General features: G+C 46.5%; 1 protein-coding gene across 1 annotated transcript; it reads right to left on the reverse strand.

Moving 5' to 3' along the window:
- Positions 1 to 840: 840 nt before the first annotated feature.
- On the reverse strand, positions 841 to 3,623 carry TBCC (tubulin folding cofactor C). The gene has a single exon (XM_040473528.1). It carries the CDS (start codon positions 3,120 to 3,122, stop codon positions 1,995 to 1,997), a length of 1,128 nt encoding a protein of 375 aa, XP_040329462.1. The 5' UTR covers positions 3,123 to 3,623; the 3' UTR covers positions 841 to 1,994.
- Between the last annotated feature and the right edge of the window lie 14,640 nt (positions 3,624 to 18,263).

An 18,263-nucleotide genomic window follows, 5' to 3' on the forward strand; every position in this document is an offset into this window, starting at 1 on the left:
AATATATGAATTTGAAAGGCTGATGAACCCACTGACAGAACTGTCCACGTAGGTTAAGAGTTGAGGCTCTAGAGAGCATGGACACAAAGAAGCTAATGGCAAAATCCTGGGCATCTCTCAAGTAAGGGCTGTAAGTCACCAGAATCACAATGACGGGGGGGGGGGGGGAATGCAAGAGAAACAGTGTGGAGCAAGGCTATGGAGGTCAGAAAGAGAGAACTTCGAAAAGATACAGGAAAGCCCAGCTGAGATTAGTTAGCATTAACTATGGCTCAAACTGCCATGATTTTGTGATTTTATTACCTATTACAAACTGCATGGATTTTTTTTAGATGCAACTAGTTAACGGTCCTATAAAAGTGCAGTCCACAAAAATGAATCACAAGCCCGTTAGTGCCAGAAGCATGGCTTTTCCTGAAGGGCACCTGGTGTTAAACTATCAGTCTTTAGGAGCGTAGTTTTCCTAGTCCCTGTTTCTTTCTAATGTGAAGATATGTTTGAGAATTTCATTATATGTTGTCTCTTTTTCTTACCAGCATTAATTCTCCTGAGCAATAGATTTTTTAAATCTCTCCTCTTTGGAGATGTTGCACACTGAAACTGATTAGGATTCTGTTTCAAGTCAGCTAATAGCCGAGAGGGGAAAAAATTCTGGTTTCACCTCCATCTAAAGAATAGAGCTTGGCAGGCCACATTTTTTTACTGGCTTCATTTCTGCCTCATTGACTCTACCCTTGTTCCTCCTTCTCATTTGTTCTCTTGTTACATTTCACACATCCAAAAAGCCACCTTAAGTCCTTTTTTGGAACAAGCCAGAACATATAAATATTAAACATATACTTAAGGTACGATAAGCACTTTAATACTAATGGTCATTATTAAATTCAAATCCTATGTCTACAGATACAAGGCACTAGACCCCAAAAAGTTTTTCGAAACTCTTAGAACTTTCCATTTAAGAATATGGGTGAGAACACAGAGCAAAATCCAAATTTATAATAGTACCCAATCACAGCAAAATTTGAGTGGAAAAAATTAAGACTCGGCTATACGTTTCTGTGTGAAGATATGTAACATTTATTCCTGACAATTTAGGAAAAGCAATTTGCCCTCTTTAATGACTCCGGAAAGCTCTCTTTCCAACTCAACTAACGCTATTCAAAATCAGTACGTTCCAGGGGTTGAGAAGGTGGGCTCTGGAGCCAGACCACCTGGTTTCCCAGTCCCCTTGAGCTGTGTGACTCTGGCAACTCACCTACCTCGCTTGAAAAATGGTGTTCACAGAACCTACCTAAGATTTTCTGGACTAAACGTCGTGTTTACATGAGTAAGGTGCTTAGAATAGTGTCTACAACCTTTAAAGTGAACAAAAAATTTGGTAGCTATAATTATTTTGGTTTCACAGTTGGTAAGCCTCATGAGTCTCCTGGGGTCAATGCCAAAACTTTGGATCCAAACAAGTCGATGAGTAGCTGGATTCCGGAAGCCCAAGCTAATGTGTACCTGAAGACCAGAGTCTTTCCACTGCCCTGCTGAGTAATACCTATGGAAGTGAAAGTTTCAAGTCAAGAGCACTCAAGGGCTAGTGTTTTCAGGTTTGATAACATACTTCCACATTAACTGCCTCCTACTAGAGCCCTACAAATTCATTTATTAAGTATTTATTGAGGGTCTACTTTATCATGCAGTAAGTTTTAAATACACAAAGCATTTATAACCAACCTACACGGACACTCTTTACCTCTGTTTCAAACTATCATAGTCAATTAATTAAAGCTACTACACATTACCAAAAGAGCAAAAATGCTTCAAAGTGTTAGACCTGTTGTGAATTTAACGGAAATCACAAGTAGGAGCCTAACACAATCTCAAGGCTGAAAATACCGAAAACATACAAAGCGTGATAACAGTAAGTAAACTTTGAGATCCCAGTAGCAGGAGTCGGTCCCACATGGGAAGTATTTGGTAGGAGTGAAGAATATAGTGACAACTGCTTAGTCCCACTGGACCATTCGCTCTTCTTCAGGAAGAATACTCCAGTTTGGGGAGGCCATATCCCGGGCCAGCCAGTTAAAATCGTCGACGTCGTTCCAGTTATTTTTGCTCCTATCTAAACCAGAGCCCTCGAAGTCCTTGTCGATACCCGGGTAGCTCCAGGTATAAGGGGCGAACTGGATCCCGCTACAGTCTTCCACGATGGCCCTACTGGTCACCTGCAAGAAGATGCGGGTGTCTCTCGTAGTGTGTACGCGCAGCTGTTGGCAGGCCACGGCCAGCACGCAATCACTGCAGTCCTCCAGGAACACAGAGGTGGACACTGGGCCGCAGAGCACCGTGCAACTTCGGGCTTTGGCCAGCCGCAGGGTGTTGGGATTGCCATACAGTCTGACTGTGCATTTGCTCAGTTCGGTCAAAAGAACGTCACGCTGGTGCAGCTCCTCTGCCCTCTTCTCCAAGACTTGGGACTCCACGTTGGAGAAGCCGAAGACCCAGCTGGAGCCGATGCCTCCCTCCTCCTTCAAGGGCGGCGGGGAGGCCAGGATGCCTTCTGCCGCCGGGGCTCCAGAAGCGGAGTCTACTTTGGCGGCCGAAGCAGCGTCCTTCCTCCGGGTCTTGAAAGCGAAACGCTTCTTGGGCTGCAGCTCCTGGCGCCGCTCGGCCAGGGTCGTCTGTAGCCGCGTCAGCGCCTCCTGTCCCTGCCGCAGGTCGTAGGCGGCCAGGAACAAAACCGAGTCGTTGACAAGTTTCTGCAGGCCCTGGAGCCGAGCGGCCGCCTCCTCCAGCCGCTCCATGGATTCTCCGCCCTCCAGAAGCTCTTCCACGGCCGCTCGCTCCCGAGCGAAGGCGGCAGCGAAAAAGTCGCTCTTCTCCTCCTCCACCTCCTGGTTCTGCCGCTTTTGCTTCCGCCTTTCCACCTCCAGTTGACGCTCTTGCTCTCGTCTCTGAAGCCGCTCAGGCACCAGGCTCCGGTCCCGCTGCGAGCCCACGGCCCCATTCGCCGCGGCGGCGGAGCAACTAGCAGTCTCCATCTTGACTTCAAGCTTCCTTTCTCCTGCCTTGCTTCCTCCTGGCGCGCCCTGCGAGAGGCCTCCCACCAACGCGTCCTGTGATTGGCCGGACATGCTTACGTCAGCCCCGGCCTTATTTTCTTAGCCCATTGGCTCCTCCGCGTCGGAGAGGGCGGGGATATGAGGCGGGGCCGATTGACAAGGGGGGTGGGGAGACAAAGGTCCTTGTGGATGGGTGGGGTGGGAGACAGGAGGGGGAAGCTTTTTTTCCTCTTAAAGGGGCAGGACTTATATCCGGGATTGTGGGGTGAGTTGCAGCAGCGGCAGCTGCACATGTGGGTTTGTTTATAAGAACAAGGTTAGAAACTCGCAGGCCTCCCCCTCCCCCCAGCTCCTCCCTACTACCCCCTTACAGGCCGGAGATCCGCTACTGGTGGGGGGAATGTGTGCGTATGGTGGGTGGGGGGACAGGTAGTGGTGAGAAAGATGGAGGGGGGGGTGGAATATTGCACCGCCCGGCCCGCGTCGGAGGAAGCGGCAGCTGGAACAGCTGGCTAGGGAGCCGCTTGCATGCCTCTGGTTTTTTCTTTTCCCTTCCACCACCCCCTCCCCCAACCCATTCCTGCCGCCCCCAAACCCTCATTCTACCCGCCTTCCTCCCTCAGCCGCTGCAGTTCCGCGTGGCCTGGGTCTCCTGGATTCCCGCAGGCACTTACGGGGGCGGGAGTAGGCGAGGGGCACTGGGATGGGAGAGACTGGGTTTCTCACTGCAACCGGGTTCCGGGGGCCCAGGGGCAGTCTAAAAACGGATTACTATTTTTTTGGCCAATTGCTGCAGTCGGAGGGGTGGGGGCGGGGGAGGGTGAGATTCCACACCCCCTTCCTCTTCCTCCCACGTCCTCCCCCCCCCCTTCGAGGTCAGTCGCTCTGCAGCTGCGCGCCGCTGGCCGCGCGGGGGTGAGACCCGAGCCCGGGGTTCTGCTGCTCTCCCGTGGGACCGTCGGTCTTTAGGAAAGCGTTGAGGGAAATGTTACATTATTTCTAGGGTGGTGGGAGGGATTTGTCACCGGAAGTGAATGAGCCTAGCCTAAAGTCGGGATCAGGCGGAGGTGTGAGTGGGCAGCCAAGCCGGCGCAGTCACTAGCAAAACGCAGGGCCACCGGCCGGCTGAGAGCCGGGACGCCGCGGGCTGCGGGCGCACGGCAACCTCGCGTGCTCGGGGCAGCCCGGGGAGCGCGGGGCGCGCCTTTGACCGCGCCCGCCTTACCAGGCTTCGGTTTCACCCTGATCTCCACCCCCGTTCGCAGCCTCCCATCGTTGCTAATTGGGGTATTTGCCCAAGAAACTGTCCGTTGAAATTTCACTGATACACCTGCATTTTGATGCATAGAAAGATGGGAGGAAACGAGAGAATTACGACTTATTTCCAGTTTTTCACGCCCCACTCTCCTCTTTCCGTTCCCACTTAAAACAGCAAAACACACGTAAATTCCCTTATTTTTCCACTGAAAGCAAGCACACATCGCACTGTTGGGCAAATTGTGCGCCCCGGGGGATAGGGGTGGGGGTCCCGGGTGTTTGTGTGTGCAGCAGATGGGAACCGGGGTGCTGAAAAAATCCTGTGCTTAACGCTTGTAGTATATATTCTTCGTTTTCGTTCGCTTTGTTTTCATGTGCAGACTAGACGAGGCTTTTTGTGTGGTTTGGTTATGAGGCTGGTGAAAGAAATATAGCTGGTTAACTTGTCTAAGCCATACGGAGGCGTAACAATAGCTGCGTCATTTTATAAAGAGTTGATTTAACCAAGGAAGGTTTAAAGAAGATTTATTTTGCTAGGGGGAACGACCCCAAAAACAAAAACCTGACCTGCCTCCCTTAAGTTTTTCAGCAATTGAATCTGTCCCACTCAAGTTTGGAGCCAACCGAGGTTTACTGGAGCTGCAGGTGCAGTGAGGCAACATTTCTGCATTAGCCATAGTGGACTATGGGTGGTCGTTAGTGTCTGTATCAGAGGTGGAATTGAATGTCATTAAGCCTTCCCAAGAGCTTCATTTCTGCCCCCAAACAGGTTTTGGCATAGAGGCCAAGAGACTTTGGAAGTTTCTGAATATTTTAAGTTGGGCAGTTCAAACTTTTATGAGAAGAGGTAAAGGACAAAAAGGGACAGGTTGCTGGAGGCAGTTTCAAAGACCGATGTTGGGCCTGCGTGGGAATGGACAGTGGTCAGTGGTGTGGTCATCATGAAGGATTGGCTTGACTGTTCTTTACAGACCCCAGCACAGCTGCAAGCCAAGGTAGGTAGGTGGTCAGAACATGAATATAAAGCTACGTTTCTATGTTCAAAAGCAATAGGAGGGTTATAAAACTTCCAGCAGTGCTGGACTGTATTTGTGTCTTTTTTCTGACATTTGAGGGCAGACAATTCAGTGTGCATCCTTGAAATGGATCCCAGCTCCTGGGAGGTAAGTGCCTGTTAAATGGAAGGAAAGAGGGTGATGTATTACAACGATGTGAAATGTGGCAAAAGGCAAGCAGCTTGAGAGTTCTGAATCCTACTTTCATAACCTTCAGGAATTTGTGAATCAAGTACTACCCCTCTTCTAGACATCTTGAAAGAATTCTAAGGTATTACAGACTTTAAAAATTATTTAACAAAAATTTATGGTTTATGGTTCTATTTGTTAGATTTACTTTATAAGAAGATCCTGAAATTTTCAAGCATAGAAAAGGGGACAGTAGAGGTGATGTGTATGTATCACCCAAGCTTCAACAATTACCAACTGACAGTCCGATTTCTTCTGAATCTCTGACCACTTACACACCCCATCACCCTGATTATTTTACAGCAAATCCCAAACATTATATTATTTCATTTTTCATAATCTATAAATATTTCAATATGTCTCTCAAAATGGTGAGGACTACCTTTTCAAAGTTTACTTATTTATTTTGAGAGAGTGAAAGAGAGTGCACACAGGGAGGGGCAGAGACAGAGGGAGAGAGAATCCTAGGCAGGCTCCATGCAGTGTGGTACCCAATGCGGGGCTTCATCTCGTGAACAGTGAGATCGTGGCCTGAGCTGAAGTCGAGAGTCAGATGCTTAAAGCGACTGAGCCACTCAGGCGCCCCTACCTTTTTAAAACATAACCACATATGGAGTGCCTGGGTGGCTCAGTCGGTTAAATGTCTAACGTCAGCTCAGGTCATGATCTCATGGTTCGTGGCTTCGAGCCCCGCGTCGGGCTCTGTGCTGACAGCTCAGAGCCTGGAGCCTGCTTCGGATTCTGTGTCTCCCTCTCCCTCTGCACCTCCCCTGCTCATACTCTGTCTCTCAAAAATAAATAAAACATTTTCAAAAATAATTTAAAGAAACCATAACCGCATATCACCACACTCCAAAAAAGTAGTGATATTTCCTTATCATCAGAGTTCCAGTCTATATTCATATTTCCTTGATTATCCTATAATTTCCCCATTTTAACTTATTTATTGAATAAGGAGCCAAAAAAGTTCCATATAATGTGTCTAGCTGATATGTTCCTTAAATCACTTTTAAATCCTGCCCGCCTACCAATTGTTTTGTTAGAAAAACCTGATTATTATTAGTTCAGTAGAGTTTCCCAAGTCTGGATTATGCTGATTATGTCTCCATACTGTGTTAGATGTTAAGTATTTGTCGTATTCATTTGATCTTGTAATGTCATAAAGTGAATGTTTATGTATTTATGCTGCAGGAAATGAAAGTATCTCAGAACAGAAAACAGTTTTTGGGTGTCTAGGCAGCCAGGAGTAAGTCCTTTTGCTGTTCTGTGGAGTTTATCAGAGACCCTGTGTGGATGAGAGATACCAGGCAAATAAACAGTTCCAGGCCGTTTTCTGGTAGCTCAGTTCCAAAAGAGGTGGTATCTTTCAGCAGACGTTGACTATTGGATATAAAGCACTCATTAAAGAGCTCTCCATGCAAGTGTCAAATGTTAGGCAAATTTTCCAACTTTCCGGACCATGAAAGATGACCGCGTGAAGGCATGTGCTGTCCTTGAATAGACACCACGTTGGTCTGGGAAGCTGGACAGGAGCAGACCCCTTCCTTCCACCTTTGCCCCTGGCTCTTATATGCTCTTCAAAACTCTTCTCTTTCTGGAACTATTTGCATCATTGTGCATCTCATGCCTAGCCCAGAGGCTGGCACCGTTTATTAAGCCAGCATCAGTTTATGAAGCACTTACTGTGCCCCACGCCTCCCCCACTGAACCCAGGGAGGCCCTCAGGCTGCCAAGGTGAATAAAGACAGGCATAGCCTCTTTCCTCTTGGGGAGGCCTAACCTGGGCAGATAATGGCACAAATATGTAAAATTGTAACAGTGACAGTGTTACAGAGGAAAAGAGGAACGAACAGTGAGTGCCTCCAGGGGGAGGTTTGACCTTGCTGGGGAGGTCGGTGAAAGCTTCCTTAGGGGTTGAGCTGAGGCTGGAAGGGTGACCAGGAATCGATAAAGAGAAGTGAGTGAACACTGGAAAGTGTCTTCTAGATGTATGGGCTCATGGAGTCACTGGTGACTTTGTGGAGAGCTGTGCCAGAGGACTGCTGTGGGCAGGAGGCATACCACACGAGTGTGAGCAGGGATGGAACGCCGTAACTGAGCTAGTGACACACAGATAAGTCTTTGGAGAAGTTTGACCATGAGGGGGAAGGGCCACTAGCTGGGGGTTGGGAGGAAGCCAGTGAGGTGTTTTTTTTACAGAGAAAACATAGGTTCATAATACAAGGATCCTGAAAAGGCTGGTGGGGGCAGGGGGAAGGGGGCCGGGGGGGTTGGGGAGAGGGAGGCTGGGGTGGGGAGTGGGGGCTGTCGGATCCAAAGCACAGGTGCAAGGATCAGCCCTAAATAGAGAGCTGGGGCAGATTCTCTACTGCAAGGCTGTTTTAACTTTTTATTGTGCATGTTTCCCAACATACACAAACTTTTTGACCTCAACCCATAGTCACAGATACATGGTAACTGAAACAGAAGCTTTAAGAAACAGTAAATACTCTTACTGTGTGCAATAGATACTATTTTCTATTCTACTTACTGCATTTCAAAAATGCTGATCAAGGCCCCCTACATTAAACTGCAGCGTTTTTTCTTTTGTAAGGTTTATATATTTATTTTGAGAGAGAGAGCATGAGCAGAGGAGGGGTGGGGGGGGGAGGGCAGGGGGGAGAGAATCCCAAGCAGGCTCCATGCCCAGCGCAGCATGGAGCCAGAGGTGGGCTCAGTCTCTCAAAGCTGAGATCTTGAGCTGAAATCAAGAGTCAGACCGACTAAGCCACCCACTACCTCCTAAACTGCAGTTTAAACATGCCACATCAGCAGGGAGGGTGCAGCTATAGGGAAATTTGTATGTTTGGTGATTGGCAGATGAGTCAGATGGTTTCTGGGTTCTCTGTAAAAGTAGATAGTGAGGGGCGCCTGTGTGGCTCAGTCAGTTAAGTGTCCAAATAGCTCAGGTGATGATCTCATGGTTCTTGAGGTTCTTGAGTTCGAAACCCGCTTTGGGCTCTGCGCTGACAGCACCCGGCTCTGTGCTGACAGTATGGAACCTGCTTGGGATTCTCTCTCTCCCTCTCTCTCTCTGCCCCTCCCCTTCTTTCTCTCTGTCTAGAAAAGAAACAAAATTGGGGGAGTAATAGGTAATTAGGTTTATTCCCCCCCCAGCTTTATTGACATATAATTTGATAAATAACACTGTGAATTTAAGATATACAACGTGATGGTTTGAGATATATATTGCAAAGCGATCACCACAATAAGTTTAGTTAACATACCTATCACCTCACGTAGTTACCTTTTGTGTATGTATCTGGTGAGAACTTTTAAAATCTACTCTCGAGGCGCCTGGGTGACTTAGTCAATTAAGCGTCTGACTTCTGCTCAGGTCACGATCTCACAGTTGGGTGGGTTCCAGCGCCACATCAGGCTCTGTGCTGACAGCTCAGAGCCTGGAGCCTGCTTCGGATTCTGTGTCTCCCTCCTACTCCCCCAGCCCCCGCCGTGCACACGCACTCTCCTTCTCTCAAAAAATGAAGAAACATTTTAAAATTTTAAAATAATAAAAACAAAAGATCTACTCATAGCAACTTTCAATAGATGATACAATTAACTATAATCAGCATGCTGTACATCACGTCTCCAGAACTTACCCATCTTATACCTGGAAGTTTGTACCCTTTGAGCATCTTCACCCATCCCTCCACCCCCTGACTTTTAAAAGCATAATCTACATTTGCTATGACTGGTTTCTCAGTTATCATTCCCTCCTCAGCCCCTTCCCCTACGACTTCTGCCTCTGCCACTTTATTTGAAAGTGAGAGTGCCCACCTCCCTCCTACCTTCAAATCCATTGCTGTTTGTAGCACAAAGCACTCGAATACCCCTTCTTGAAGCACGGCCTCTGGTCTGTCTTAGTCCCCTGTCCACCCCACATCACTGCTGCTTCTTGTCTCCCTGACAGAGAGAGAGAGAGAGAGAGAGAGAGAGAGAGACAGAATCCCAAGCAGGCTCCATGCCCAGTGCAGCATGGAGCCAGAGGCGGGGCTGGATCTCTCAAGGACAGTGAGCTCTTGACCTCAGCTGAAATCAAGAGTCAGACCAACTGAGCCAGGTTTCTCTCCCAGTACCCCTCTTCTCCCTCGTCTCACCTCCTTGACCAGCTTACCATCTCCTTGGCCTGCTGTCCATGTGCTGACCACCTCTCTGATGCTTACCTCCTCCTCCACCTCTCTCCTGAACCCAACCCTGAACTGCCAGTACCTTTCTAGATATTGCCATGTAACCGTTTACTATCCTTGTAACTGTCTTCTATCCAAAATACCTCATCTTAAGTAGATGGCCTAAAATGAAGTCCTTATTGCCCCAGTGGTGTCCTTTTTCTTCTGTGTGTAAGTTTCAATCCCATTTTGCTGCGTGACCATCCCCAAACTCACCGGCTTAACAGTAATGTATTATTTTTCACAGTTCTGTGGGCTCAGCTGGGGCTGGAGGCCCCAAGACTGCCTCACTCCCAAGTCTGGGGCCTTGGTGCTGGCTGTCGCCTGGTGCAACTCACTGCTCGGCCTCTCTCTCACGCTTGGTCTCTTAGCACGCGGTAGTTCGAGCTTAAGCTTTGCGTGCTGGCTGGCTTCCAAAGGAGCACAGGCAGATGCCACGAGCCTCTTAAGGCTCGGACCGGAATTGGTACCGTGTCACTTCTAGTGCAGTCATGGGGTCAAAGCAAATCACAAAGCCAGCGCAATTCAACAGGAGGAGACTCCGCCTCTTGAAGGGTGGAACAGCAGTCACTCAGGTGGAAGGGATTGGCAGCCATCTTTGCAGACGACCCACCATGCTGTGTGTGTGTATGTATAAATATATAAGTCGTTTTGTTAAATCTTACATGGCATTTACCATGTGCCAGGTGATGGCTGCACACCTGCATGTATTACCTCATTCAGTTGAAACATGCCCGTGATGTAGGTACTATTGTTATCCCCATTTAACGGATGGATAACTGAAGAAGCGACAGTGACTTCCTCGGGACCAAGAGCTACTAAGTGGCAGACTAAGATTTGAAGTGGGTCAGCCTGGTTCGTGGGTCCAAGCTTTTTAACACCACCCATCTGATCATGATACCACACCTGATTATACTGACAGCACGTCAGTAGGCTTCCGAGCCCTGTACCTCCCCAGCTGCATCTCCCACCGTCGCCTTTACTCCAGCCACACCAGACCCTGCCAGGACACCTACACACCATGCCCGCTGCTTCCATTTGTACCTGCCGCACTTACTTAATCACCACCGACCGTAGGCTTGGCCCTTTGCTAGGTGCTGAACACACACACACAGCTCCCTTGGAGCTTACAGCCTAAACGAGGGACACAGACAATGTTGGGTGATACATACTAAAACAGGGGAAATCTTGGGCGTACTAAGATCACACACAGTAACCTAACCCAGACCAGGGGAATGGGGTGGGGGGATGTCTTTTAGTAAATCGCAGCTGCATCCTGCAAAATGAGTGATCTCCAGCCAGGAGAAGGGAGAAAGCAGTCACTCGTGCATGCCTTTCCTCAGATACTCATAGAGCGCCAACTATGATCTGGGCACCGTTCTAGGTACTAGGAATACAGTGAAAAAGACAGGAAGTCCCTGGCTTGATGGCCAGGAAGCTAGAAGAGCTCCAGTTTATGCCTCTGTTTAGAGGCATAAACAGAGACAGGGCATGTGTAACAAACCTGGACGTGAGAAAAAGAGCAACGTCCTCAACCCTGGTTGCCCGTTAGTACCTATGGAAGGCTTTACAAAATCCTGATGCCCATGGCCTTCCCATGAATAGTTCAGTCATAACCCCTGGGAGTGAGACCTGGGCACTGTTTTTTTTCTTTTTTTTTTTAATGTTGATTTATTTCTAAAGAGATAGAGTGCGAGCTGGGGAGGGACAGAGAGAGAGGGAGACATGGAACCCAAAGCAGGCTCCAGGCTCTGAGCTATCAGCCCAGAGCCCGACGCGGGGCTTGAACCCACGAGCCCTGAGATCGTGACCTGAGCTGATGTCGAGGCTTAACCGACTGAGCCACCCAGGCACTCCATACACTGGTATTTTTTGAAGCTCCCCATGTGGTTCTAGTGGGCAGCCAGGGTTGTAAGCCACCGCGTTAGGGGACCTGTGGCCCATGGAAGCTGGAAGTGGAGATCAGAGTTGAGGTTAGAGTAGCGAGCAGGGGCCAGACCGCCAAGGGTCTCGTAAATCCCGTCAGGCGGTTTTGGCTTAATCTTGAAAGCACTGGGAACTGGTGAAGGATTTCAGCAGGGTAATGGCAGAATCAGATTCTTTTTCTTTCTTTTTTTTCTTTAACAAAGGATCAGGCTGGATGCTCTGTGTGGAATAGATTCACTTGGAGCGAAAGTAACAGTATGAGTTTGGAGGCTGTTGTAGGAGCCCAGGAGAAGTAGAGATACAGGAGTATGGTGATGGGTGAGGACACAGAAGGAAGGGGTAATGTGTGAGAGATTTAAGAGACTACACAGGACTCTGACTCACTGGAAGTGAGGGATAAAGGAGGGCAGAGAATTGTGGAAGGTACTGGCTTGAGGAGCTGGGTCCATGGTGATCCTAGTACAAGAGACAGTGAACCAGGAAGATCGTGTTTGGAAAGAGCTGGTACGTCCATTTGCGACCTGCTGCTTGCTTTCTTGTCCTGCTGCCTGTGATCCTATGCTTAATCTCTATTTGACAGCGCTTGCCTCCTACGAGACCTATTTTACACACCGCTTCCAGGAAGCCTATCAGGATTATTCCTTCCATTGGCTCTGGATGAATGTTTATCAGGTTGTAAAGTCAGTATCTATTTACAGATATGTGTTCTACAGCTTGGGCTTCTCCAAGCACAGAAGTGTTTTATTCCGTGCTGCCTGCGTAGCACAGTGCCCAGAGCACAGGAAGTGCACGATAAATAGATGTTAAATAGATGAGTTGATGGCTGAAGAGCTGGGTCAGAAACAGGAGTTCTCCTAGGACTGTGATTAGAAGTGGGTCAGGGGCTTCTGGTTCTCATTTCTAGGGTAAGGGACAGACAGAGTCCAGGGGCAAAAGAGGGTATTTGCTGAGCTGATCAGTAAAGAGGCTGAATTAGAAGCACCAAAACTGTTGACTATAAAATAGAGAGACATATAATCAGCTATCTAAATTGTCTTTTAATAAATGCAGGATGGGGTATTAAGAAGGGCACTTGTTGGGGCGCCAGGGTGGCTCAGTCGGTTAAGCATCCGACTCTTGATTTCAGCTCATGTCAAGATCTCACAGTTCGTGACTTCCAGCCTGGCATCAGGCTCTGTGCTGACGGTGTGGAGCCTGCTTGGGATTCTCTCTCTCCCTCTCTCTCTCTCTATCCCTCCCCCACTCATGCTCTGTCTCTTTCTCAAAATAAATAAATAAACTTAAAAAAGAAAAAAGGAGGGTACTTGTTGTGATGAGCATTGGGTGTTCTGTGTAAATGATGAATCACTAAATTCTACTCCTGAAACCAATATTACACTATATGTTAACTAAAATTTATTTTTATTTTTTTTTTAATTTTTTTTTTAACGTTTATTTATTTTTGAGACAGGGAGAGACAGAGCATGAACGGGGGAGGGTCAGAGAGAGAGGGAGACACAGAATCTGAAACAGGCTCCAGGCTCTGAGCTGTCAGCACAGAGCCCGACGCGGGGCTCGAACTCACGGACCGCGAGATCATGACCTGAGCCGAAGTCGGCCGCTTCACCGACTGAGCCACCCAGGCGCCCCTTAACTAACTAAAATTTAAATAAAAATTTGGGGAAAAAATTGTCTTTTGAATGTAATTTCGAATTCCTTTTGTGGCAAAGGCATGTAAATCTTTTAAAGCTTCCCTGCATCTGTTCTTTCTCTTATGTCTCTTCCTGTCAGTAAAGTGGGGTGATGGTAAAAAGTAGACAGATCCGAGTTTAAATTCTGATTACTAGCTGTGTGACGTCAAGCATGGTACGTAACCTCTCTGAGCTCAATTTCCCCCAACGGTAAAGTGGGGGGAAAGAAAGATCTATTTCTCCCAGGATTGTCGTGATGTGAAATGAGGTAATAAAATAATGTGTGGGAAAAGTACCAAGCATTGGGCCAGGCCTGTAGTAGGCCCCCGACAATTGCCAGGTTCCTTTCTGCCTTCCAGTTGCTGACCTTTGTTCCTTAGCACCTACTTCCCAGCCCTCTAGACAAGTGGTGGGACCAGAATGTGCTATGTGCATGTGACCTTCTCAGAAAGCGCCCTTTAATGTCCAGCCTTTTTGCAATTCTGGGGCATATTTAGGCAGATTTTGCATGCAAATAGTGCTGCAAAAGAAAACCAGAGAAATCTAGAAAGAGGGAGCTGGACAAGGTCTGCTGGACCCTTTAAATCCAGGACAAAAGCTAGCTTATAGTTTAAGGAAAAAATAAGGATACGTGGTGATCTTTTTTTATGACAATTAATTCAGTTTGAAGAACTATACTGAGAGACCATATCATTTTTTCCTCTCTCTCTCTGTTTTTTAAGTATTTCTTTTATGATCGCCTACCTGAAATCTTTACTTTGGGGAAACCACTGATCTAATCTTACCTCACCTTACAGGGAGTGTAAAACAGTTGTATGTTATGTAATATTAATGGCTATTTTCTCAAACACTAAACTCCCTGTAGACACCATAAGGGCTGCGGTCGTGTCTACCGTTTTTTCTATTCCATAATCCCATCATGCTTGGCATGAAATGCTCACAATAATTATCTGTCAGAGGAATAAATGAATTATTCAGCCCCGGCGCTCTAGAATCCTAGTTTTTTGTTTTTGTTTGTGTTTTTTTCAAGATCCAAAAGCCAGTTTCTTTTTAAATTACATATGTGTGTATATAATGTTTTTATTTATTATTTTTTTATTTTTTTTAACGTTTATTTATTTTTGAGACAGAGACAGAGCATGAACGGGGGAGGGGCAGAGAAAGAGGGAGACACAGAATCGGAAGCAGGCTCCAGGCTCCGAGCCATCAGCCCAGAGCCCGACGCAGGGCTCGAACTCACGGACCGCGAGATCGTGACCTGAGCTGAAGTCGGACGCTTAACCGACTGAGCCACCCAGGCGCCCCTATAATGTTTTTATTTAAATTCCAGTTAGTTAACATACAGTGTAACATTCGTTTCAGGTGTACAATATAGTGATTCAACACTTCATACCACACCTGGTGCTCATCAGGACAAGTGCACGCTTTAATCTCCATCACTTACTTTACCATCCCCCTGCCCACCCGCCCTCTGGTAACCATCAGTTTGTTCTCTGTCGTGAAGGGTCTGTTTCTTGGTTTGCCTCTCTCTCTTCTTTTTTTGTCCCTTTACTCATTCGTCTGTTTCTGAATTTCCGCATATGAGTGAAATGATATGGTATTTGTCTTTTTCTAACTGACTCAGCATTGCACTCTCTGGCTCCATCCATGTCACTGCAAATGCCAAGATTTCATTCTTTTTATGGCTGAATCATACATATTCCGTTGTATATATACCTCATCTTCTTCATCCATTCATCAGTCAATGGCAACTTGGGCTGTTTCCATAATTTGGCTATTGTAAATAATGCTGCTATAAACGTCAGGGTGCATATATCCCTTTGAATTCGTATTTTTGTGCTCTTTCGGTAAATATCTAGCAGCATGATTGCTGGATTGTAGGGTAGTTATATTTTTAACTTTTTGAGGAATCTCCATACTGTTTCCCAGAGTGGCTGCACCAGTTTGCATAGAACCCTAGTTTTTAATGATATTTATTTTCATTGATGGAGCCAGTAAACTCCTTGAGGGACTGTTCTCTAATGCCCAGCAGGGCAGGTGCTCAGCAAGTGAATGAGCCTCCTGGTCTTGCAGAGATGAGACATATCCAAGAGAGGATAACCCAGGAACCTGAATGATAGGGAGGAGCCATCAGGTACTTCCCTTATATTATCTCATTTGATCTCCATGGTAACCTTGCCAGGAGGGTAATAATTTGAAGCAACAGCAACTTTAAGATTCATTTTTTTTGTTGTTGTTTTGCTTACTTCTTTATTTTGAGAGAGAGAGTGTATGCACTCATGGAGGGGCAGAGAGAGAGAGAGAGAGAGAGAGAGAATCTCAAGCAGGCTTCATACTGTCAGCACAGACCTGACACAGGGCTCTATCTCAGGAACCTTGAGATCATGACCAGAGCCACTATCAAGAGTCCAATACTTAACCAACTGAGCCACCCAGGCCCCTCAGTTTTAAGATTCTTTTAAAAGATATTGCTGAATTTTAACTCCCAAACAGATCTGAGTTTTTAATACAGATTGAGGAGGGCAGACGTGGTGGGGGTACCTTTTCTACTTTCGTTTCTTTCTTCTTCAGTGTGAAGGGAATAGTGACCCACAAGGTTTTGAGATAATTTAAAGGCTTTTGTTGCAACACTCATTTATTAAGATCAAATGCTTTTAAAGTATCCTGGCAGTCGAAAGTTAAATAAGAAACAAAAAAATTACTCCTCTAAAACTCTTCTGCCTAGAACTTTTAAGGTCTTCTTTAAGTAGGACTTCATTCTTTGCTGTAAAATGCCACTTTGCTGGGAAATGCTACAAACTACTATATTAAGACATAAGTTCCAACCCAATAAGGTCATGAAATCCATTTAGTGGATGGCGGTCTGCATTGTTAAAAAAATGGCAAAAGAAGGCTGCCTAGCTGACTCAGTAGACCATGCAACTCTTGATCTCAGGGTTATCAGTTTGAGCCCCACATTGGGTGTAGAGATTACTTAAAAATAAAATCTTTAGGGGCGCCTGGGTGGCGCAGTCGGTTAAGCGTCCGACTTCAGCCAGGTCACGATCTCGCGGTCCGTGAGTTCGAGCTCCGCGTCAGGCTCTGGGCTGATGGCTCAGAGCCTGGAGCCTGTTTCCGATTCTGTGTCTCCCTCTCTCTCTGCCCCTCCCCCGTTCATGCTCTGTCTCTCTCTGTCCCAAAAATAAATAAACGTTGAAAAAAAAAAATTTTTTTTTTTTAAATAAAATCTTTAGGGGCGCCTGGGTGGCTCAGTCAGTTAAGCAACTGACTTCGGCTCAGGTCATGATCTCACGGTTCGTGGGTTCGGGCCCCGCATTGGGCTCTGTGCTGACAGCTCGGAGCCTGGAGCCTGCTTTGGATTCTGTGTCTCCCTCTCTCTCGGCCCCTCCCCCACTTGTGCTCTGTCTCTCTCTCTCTCAAAAATAAATAAAATGTAAAATATATATATATATAATAAAAATAATAAATAAATAAAATAAAAATAAAATCTTTAGGGGCACCTGGGTGGCTCAGTTGGTTAAGCCCCCAACTCTTGATTTCGGCTCACGTCATGATCTCACAGTTTACGGGACTGAGCTCCGCATCAGTCTCTGTGCTGGGAAGCACAGAGCCTGGTTGGGATATTCCCTCTCTCTCTCTCTCTCTCTCTGTCTCCCTCTTCCCCCATGCTTTCTCTGTCTCTCAGAATAAATAAACTTAAAAAACGTTTTTAATAAAATCTTTAAAAACAAGGCAAAAGAAACCGAAGATGTCAGAATGCATTGTGTTGCATAAACAGGTTTATATTATGTATATATGTTTTATGTATACATATACATGACTTGCCAGATAAAATGTATTTCTTTTTATAGGTTATAGTCAAAAAAGTTTGAAAAAAATGGTTTTGTGAATGACGCCTTGACATTATGGTGTTCAAAAGCATTCATTGGCAAGGTTGAAGGGACATTTTTTTGTGTCATTATCAAGTGATGGCAATAAGGAAATATGGGTGCTGAGCTAATTTCCTGCGGAACGTCTTGTCAAGTGGGGACCTGTTTGTGCTGCACATACTTTTCTCCTCCTTTCATTTGTAAAAATACTGAAGGTTTGCTCATAAAAAGTGAAGGATTTGGATGAGGGACCAATGGCATATAAAGTTTAGGAATGTGCATATGTAACAGGCTACAGCGTGAGGGTTTGTGGCTCTAACAGTTGTGAATTCTACTCTCTGGAAGGGAACCCAGGGGTCCCTGCCATGTAGTAACTCGAAATTTGCTGAGGCACAATTCTGAGTACATCCTAGGAGGCCTATGGGTAGGGAGATAGTGATTTCGCTCATGAGTGAGCCCCGCCCCCTGCCCTTCATCTCCATTTTTTTCTATTGTTTTATTATTTTTAAAAAAGATTTTTTAATGTTTATTTATTTTTGAGAGAGAGAGAGAGACACCGAATCCGAAGCAGGCTCCAGGCTCCAAGCTGTCAGCCCAGAGCCCGACACGGGGCTTGAACCCACAAACTGTGAGATCATGATGTGAGCTGAAGTCAGATGCTTAACTCACTGAGCCACCCAGGCGCCCCTCTAGTCTTTGTTTTTAAGAGCATAACTCCCTTCAGGTAATAAGGGGTGTTTCCATCTGAACAATGACCATGAAGTGAAAGGAGAAGCTTGTGATGTGAAGACATGTCAAGAAAGACAGCTTCTTGACAAAGGTGTGGGTGCCCAGAAAGCCACAGCTGCTGCAGGTATCCTTGTGTTCTACAAGCTGGTCATTCCCCGGAGGTCTCGGGACGAAGCTGTGCCATATGCTTTCCTGCCTCTTTAGAACCTGGGGGTTAAGCCAGTTGGTATTCATTTCCTGTATAGCCTCTAAAAGATAGAAACTTCGTGTGTGGAAATTTTCATGTTTGTTTAAAAAGAGGAGAGATTGT

Source organism: Herpailurus yagouaroundi, unplaced genomic scaffold (genome assembly GCF_014898765.1).
Source record: "Herpailurus yagouaroundi ecotype Mexico unplaced genomic scaffold, PumYag 139, whole genome shotgun sequence".
NCBI classification, from domain to species: domain Eukaryota; kingdom Metazoa; phylum Chordata; class Mammalia; order Carnivora; family Felidae; genus Herpailurus; species Herpailurus yagouaroundi.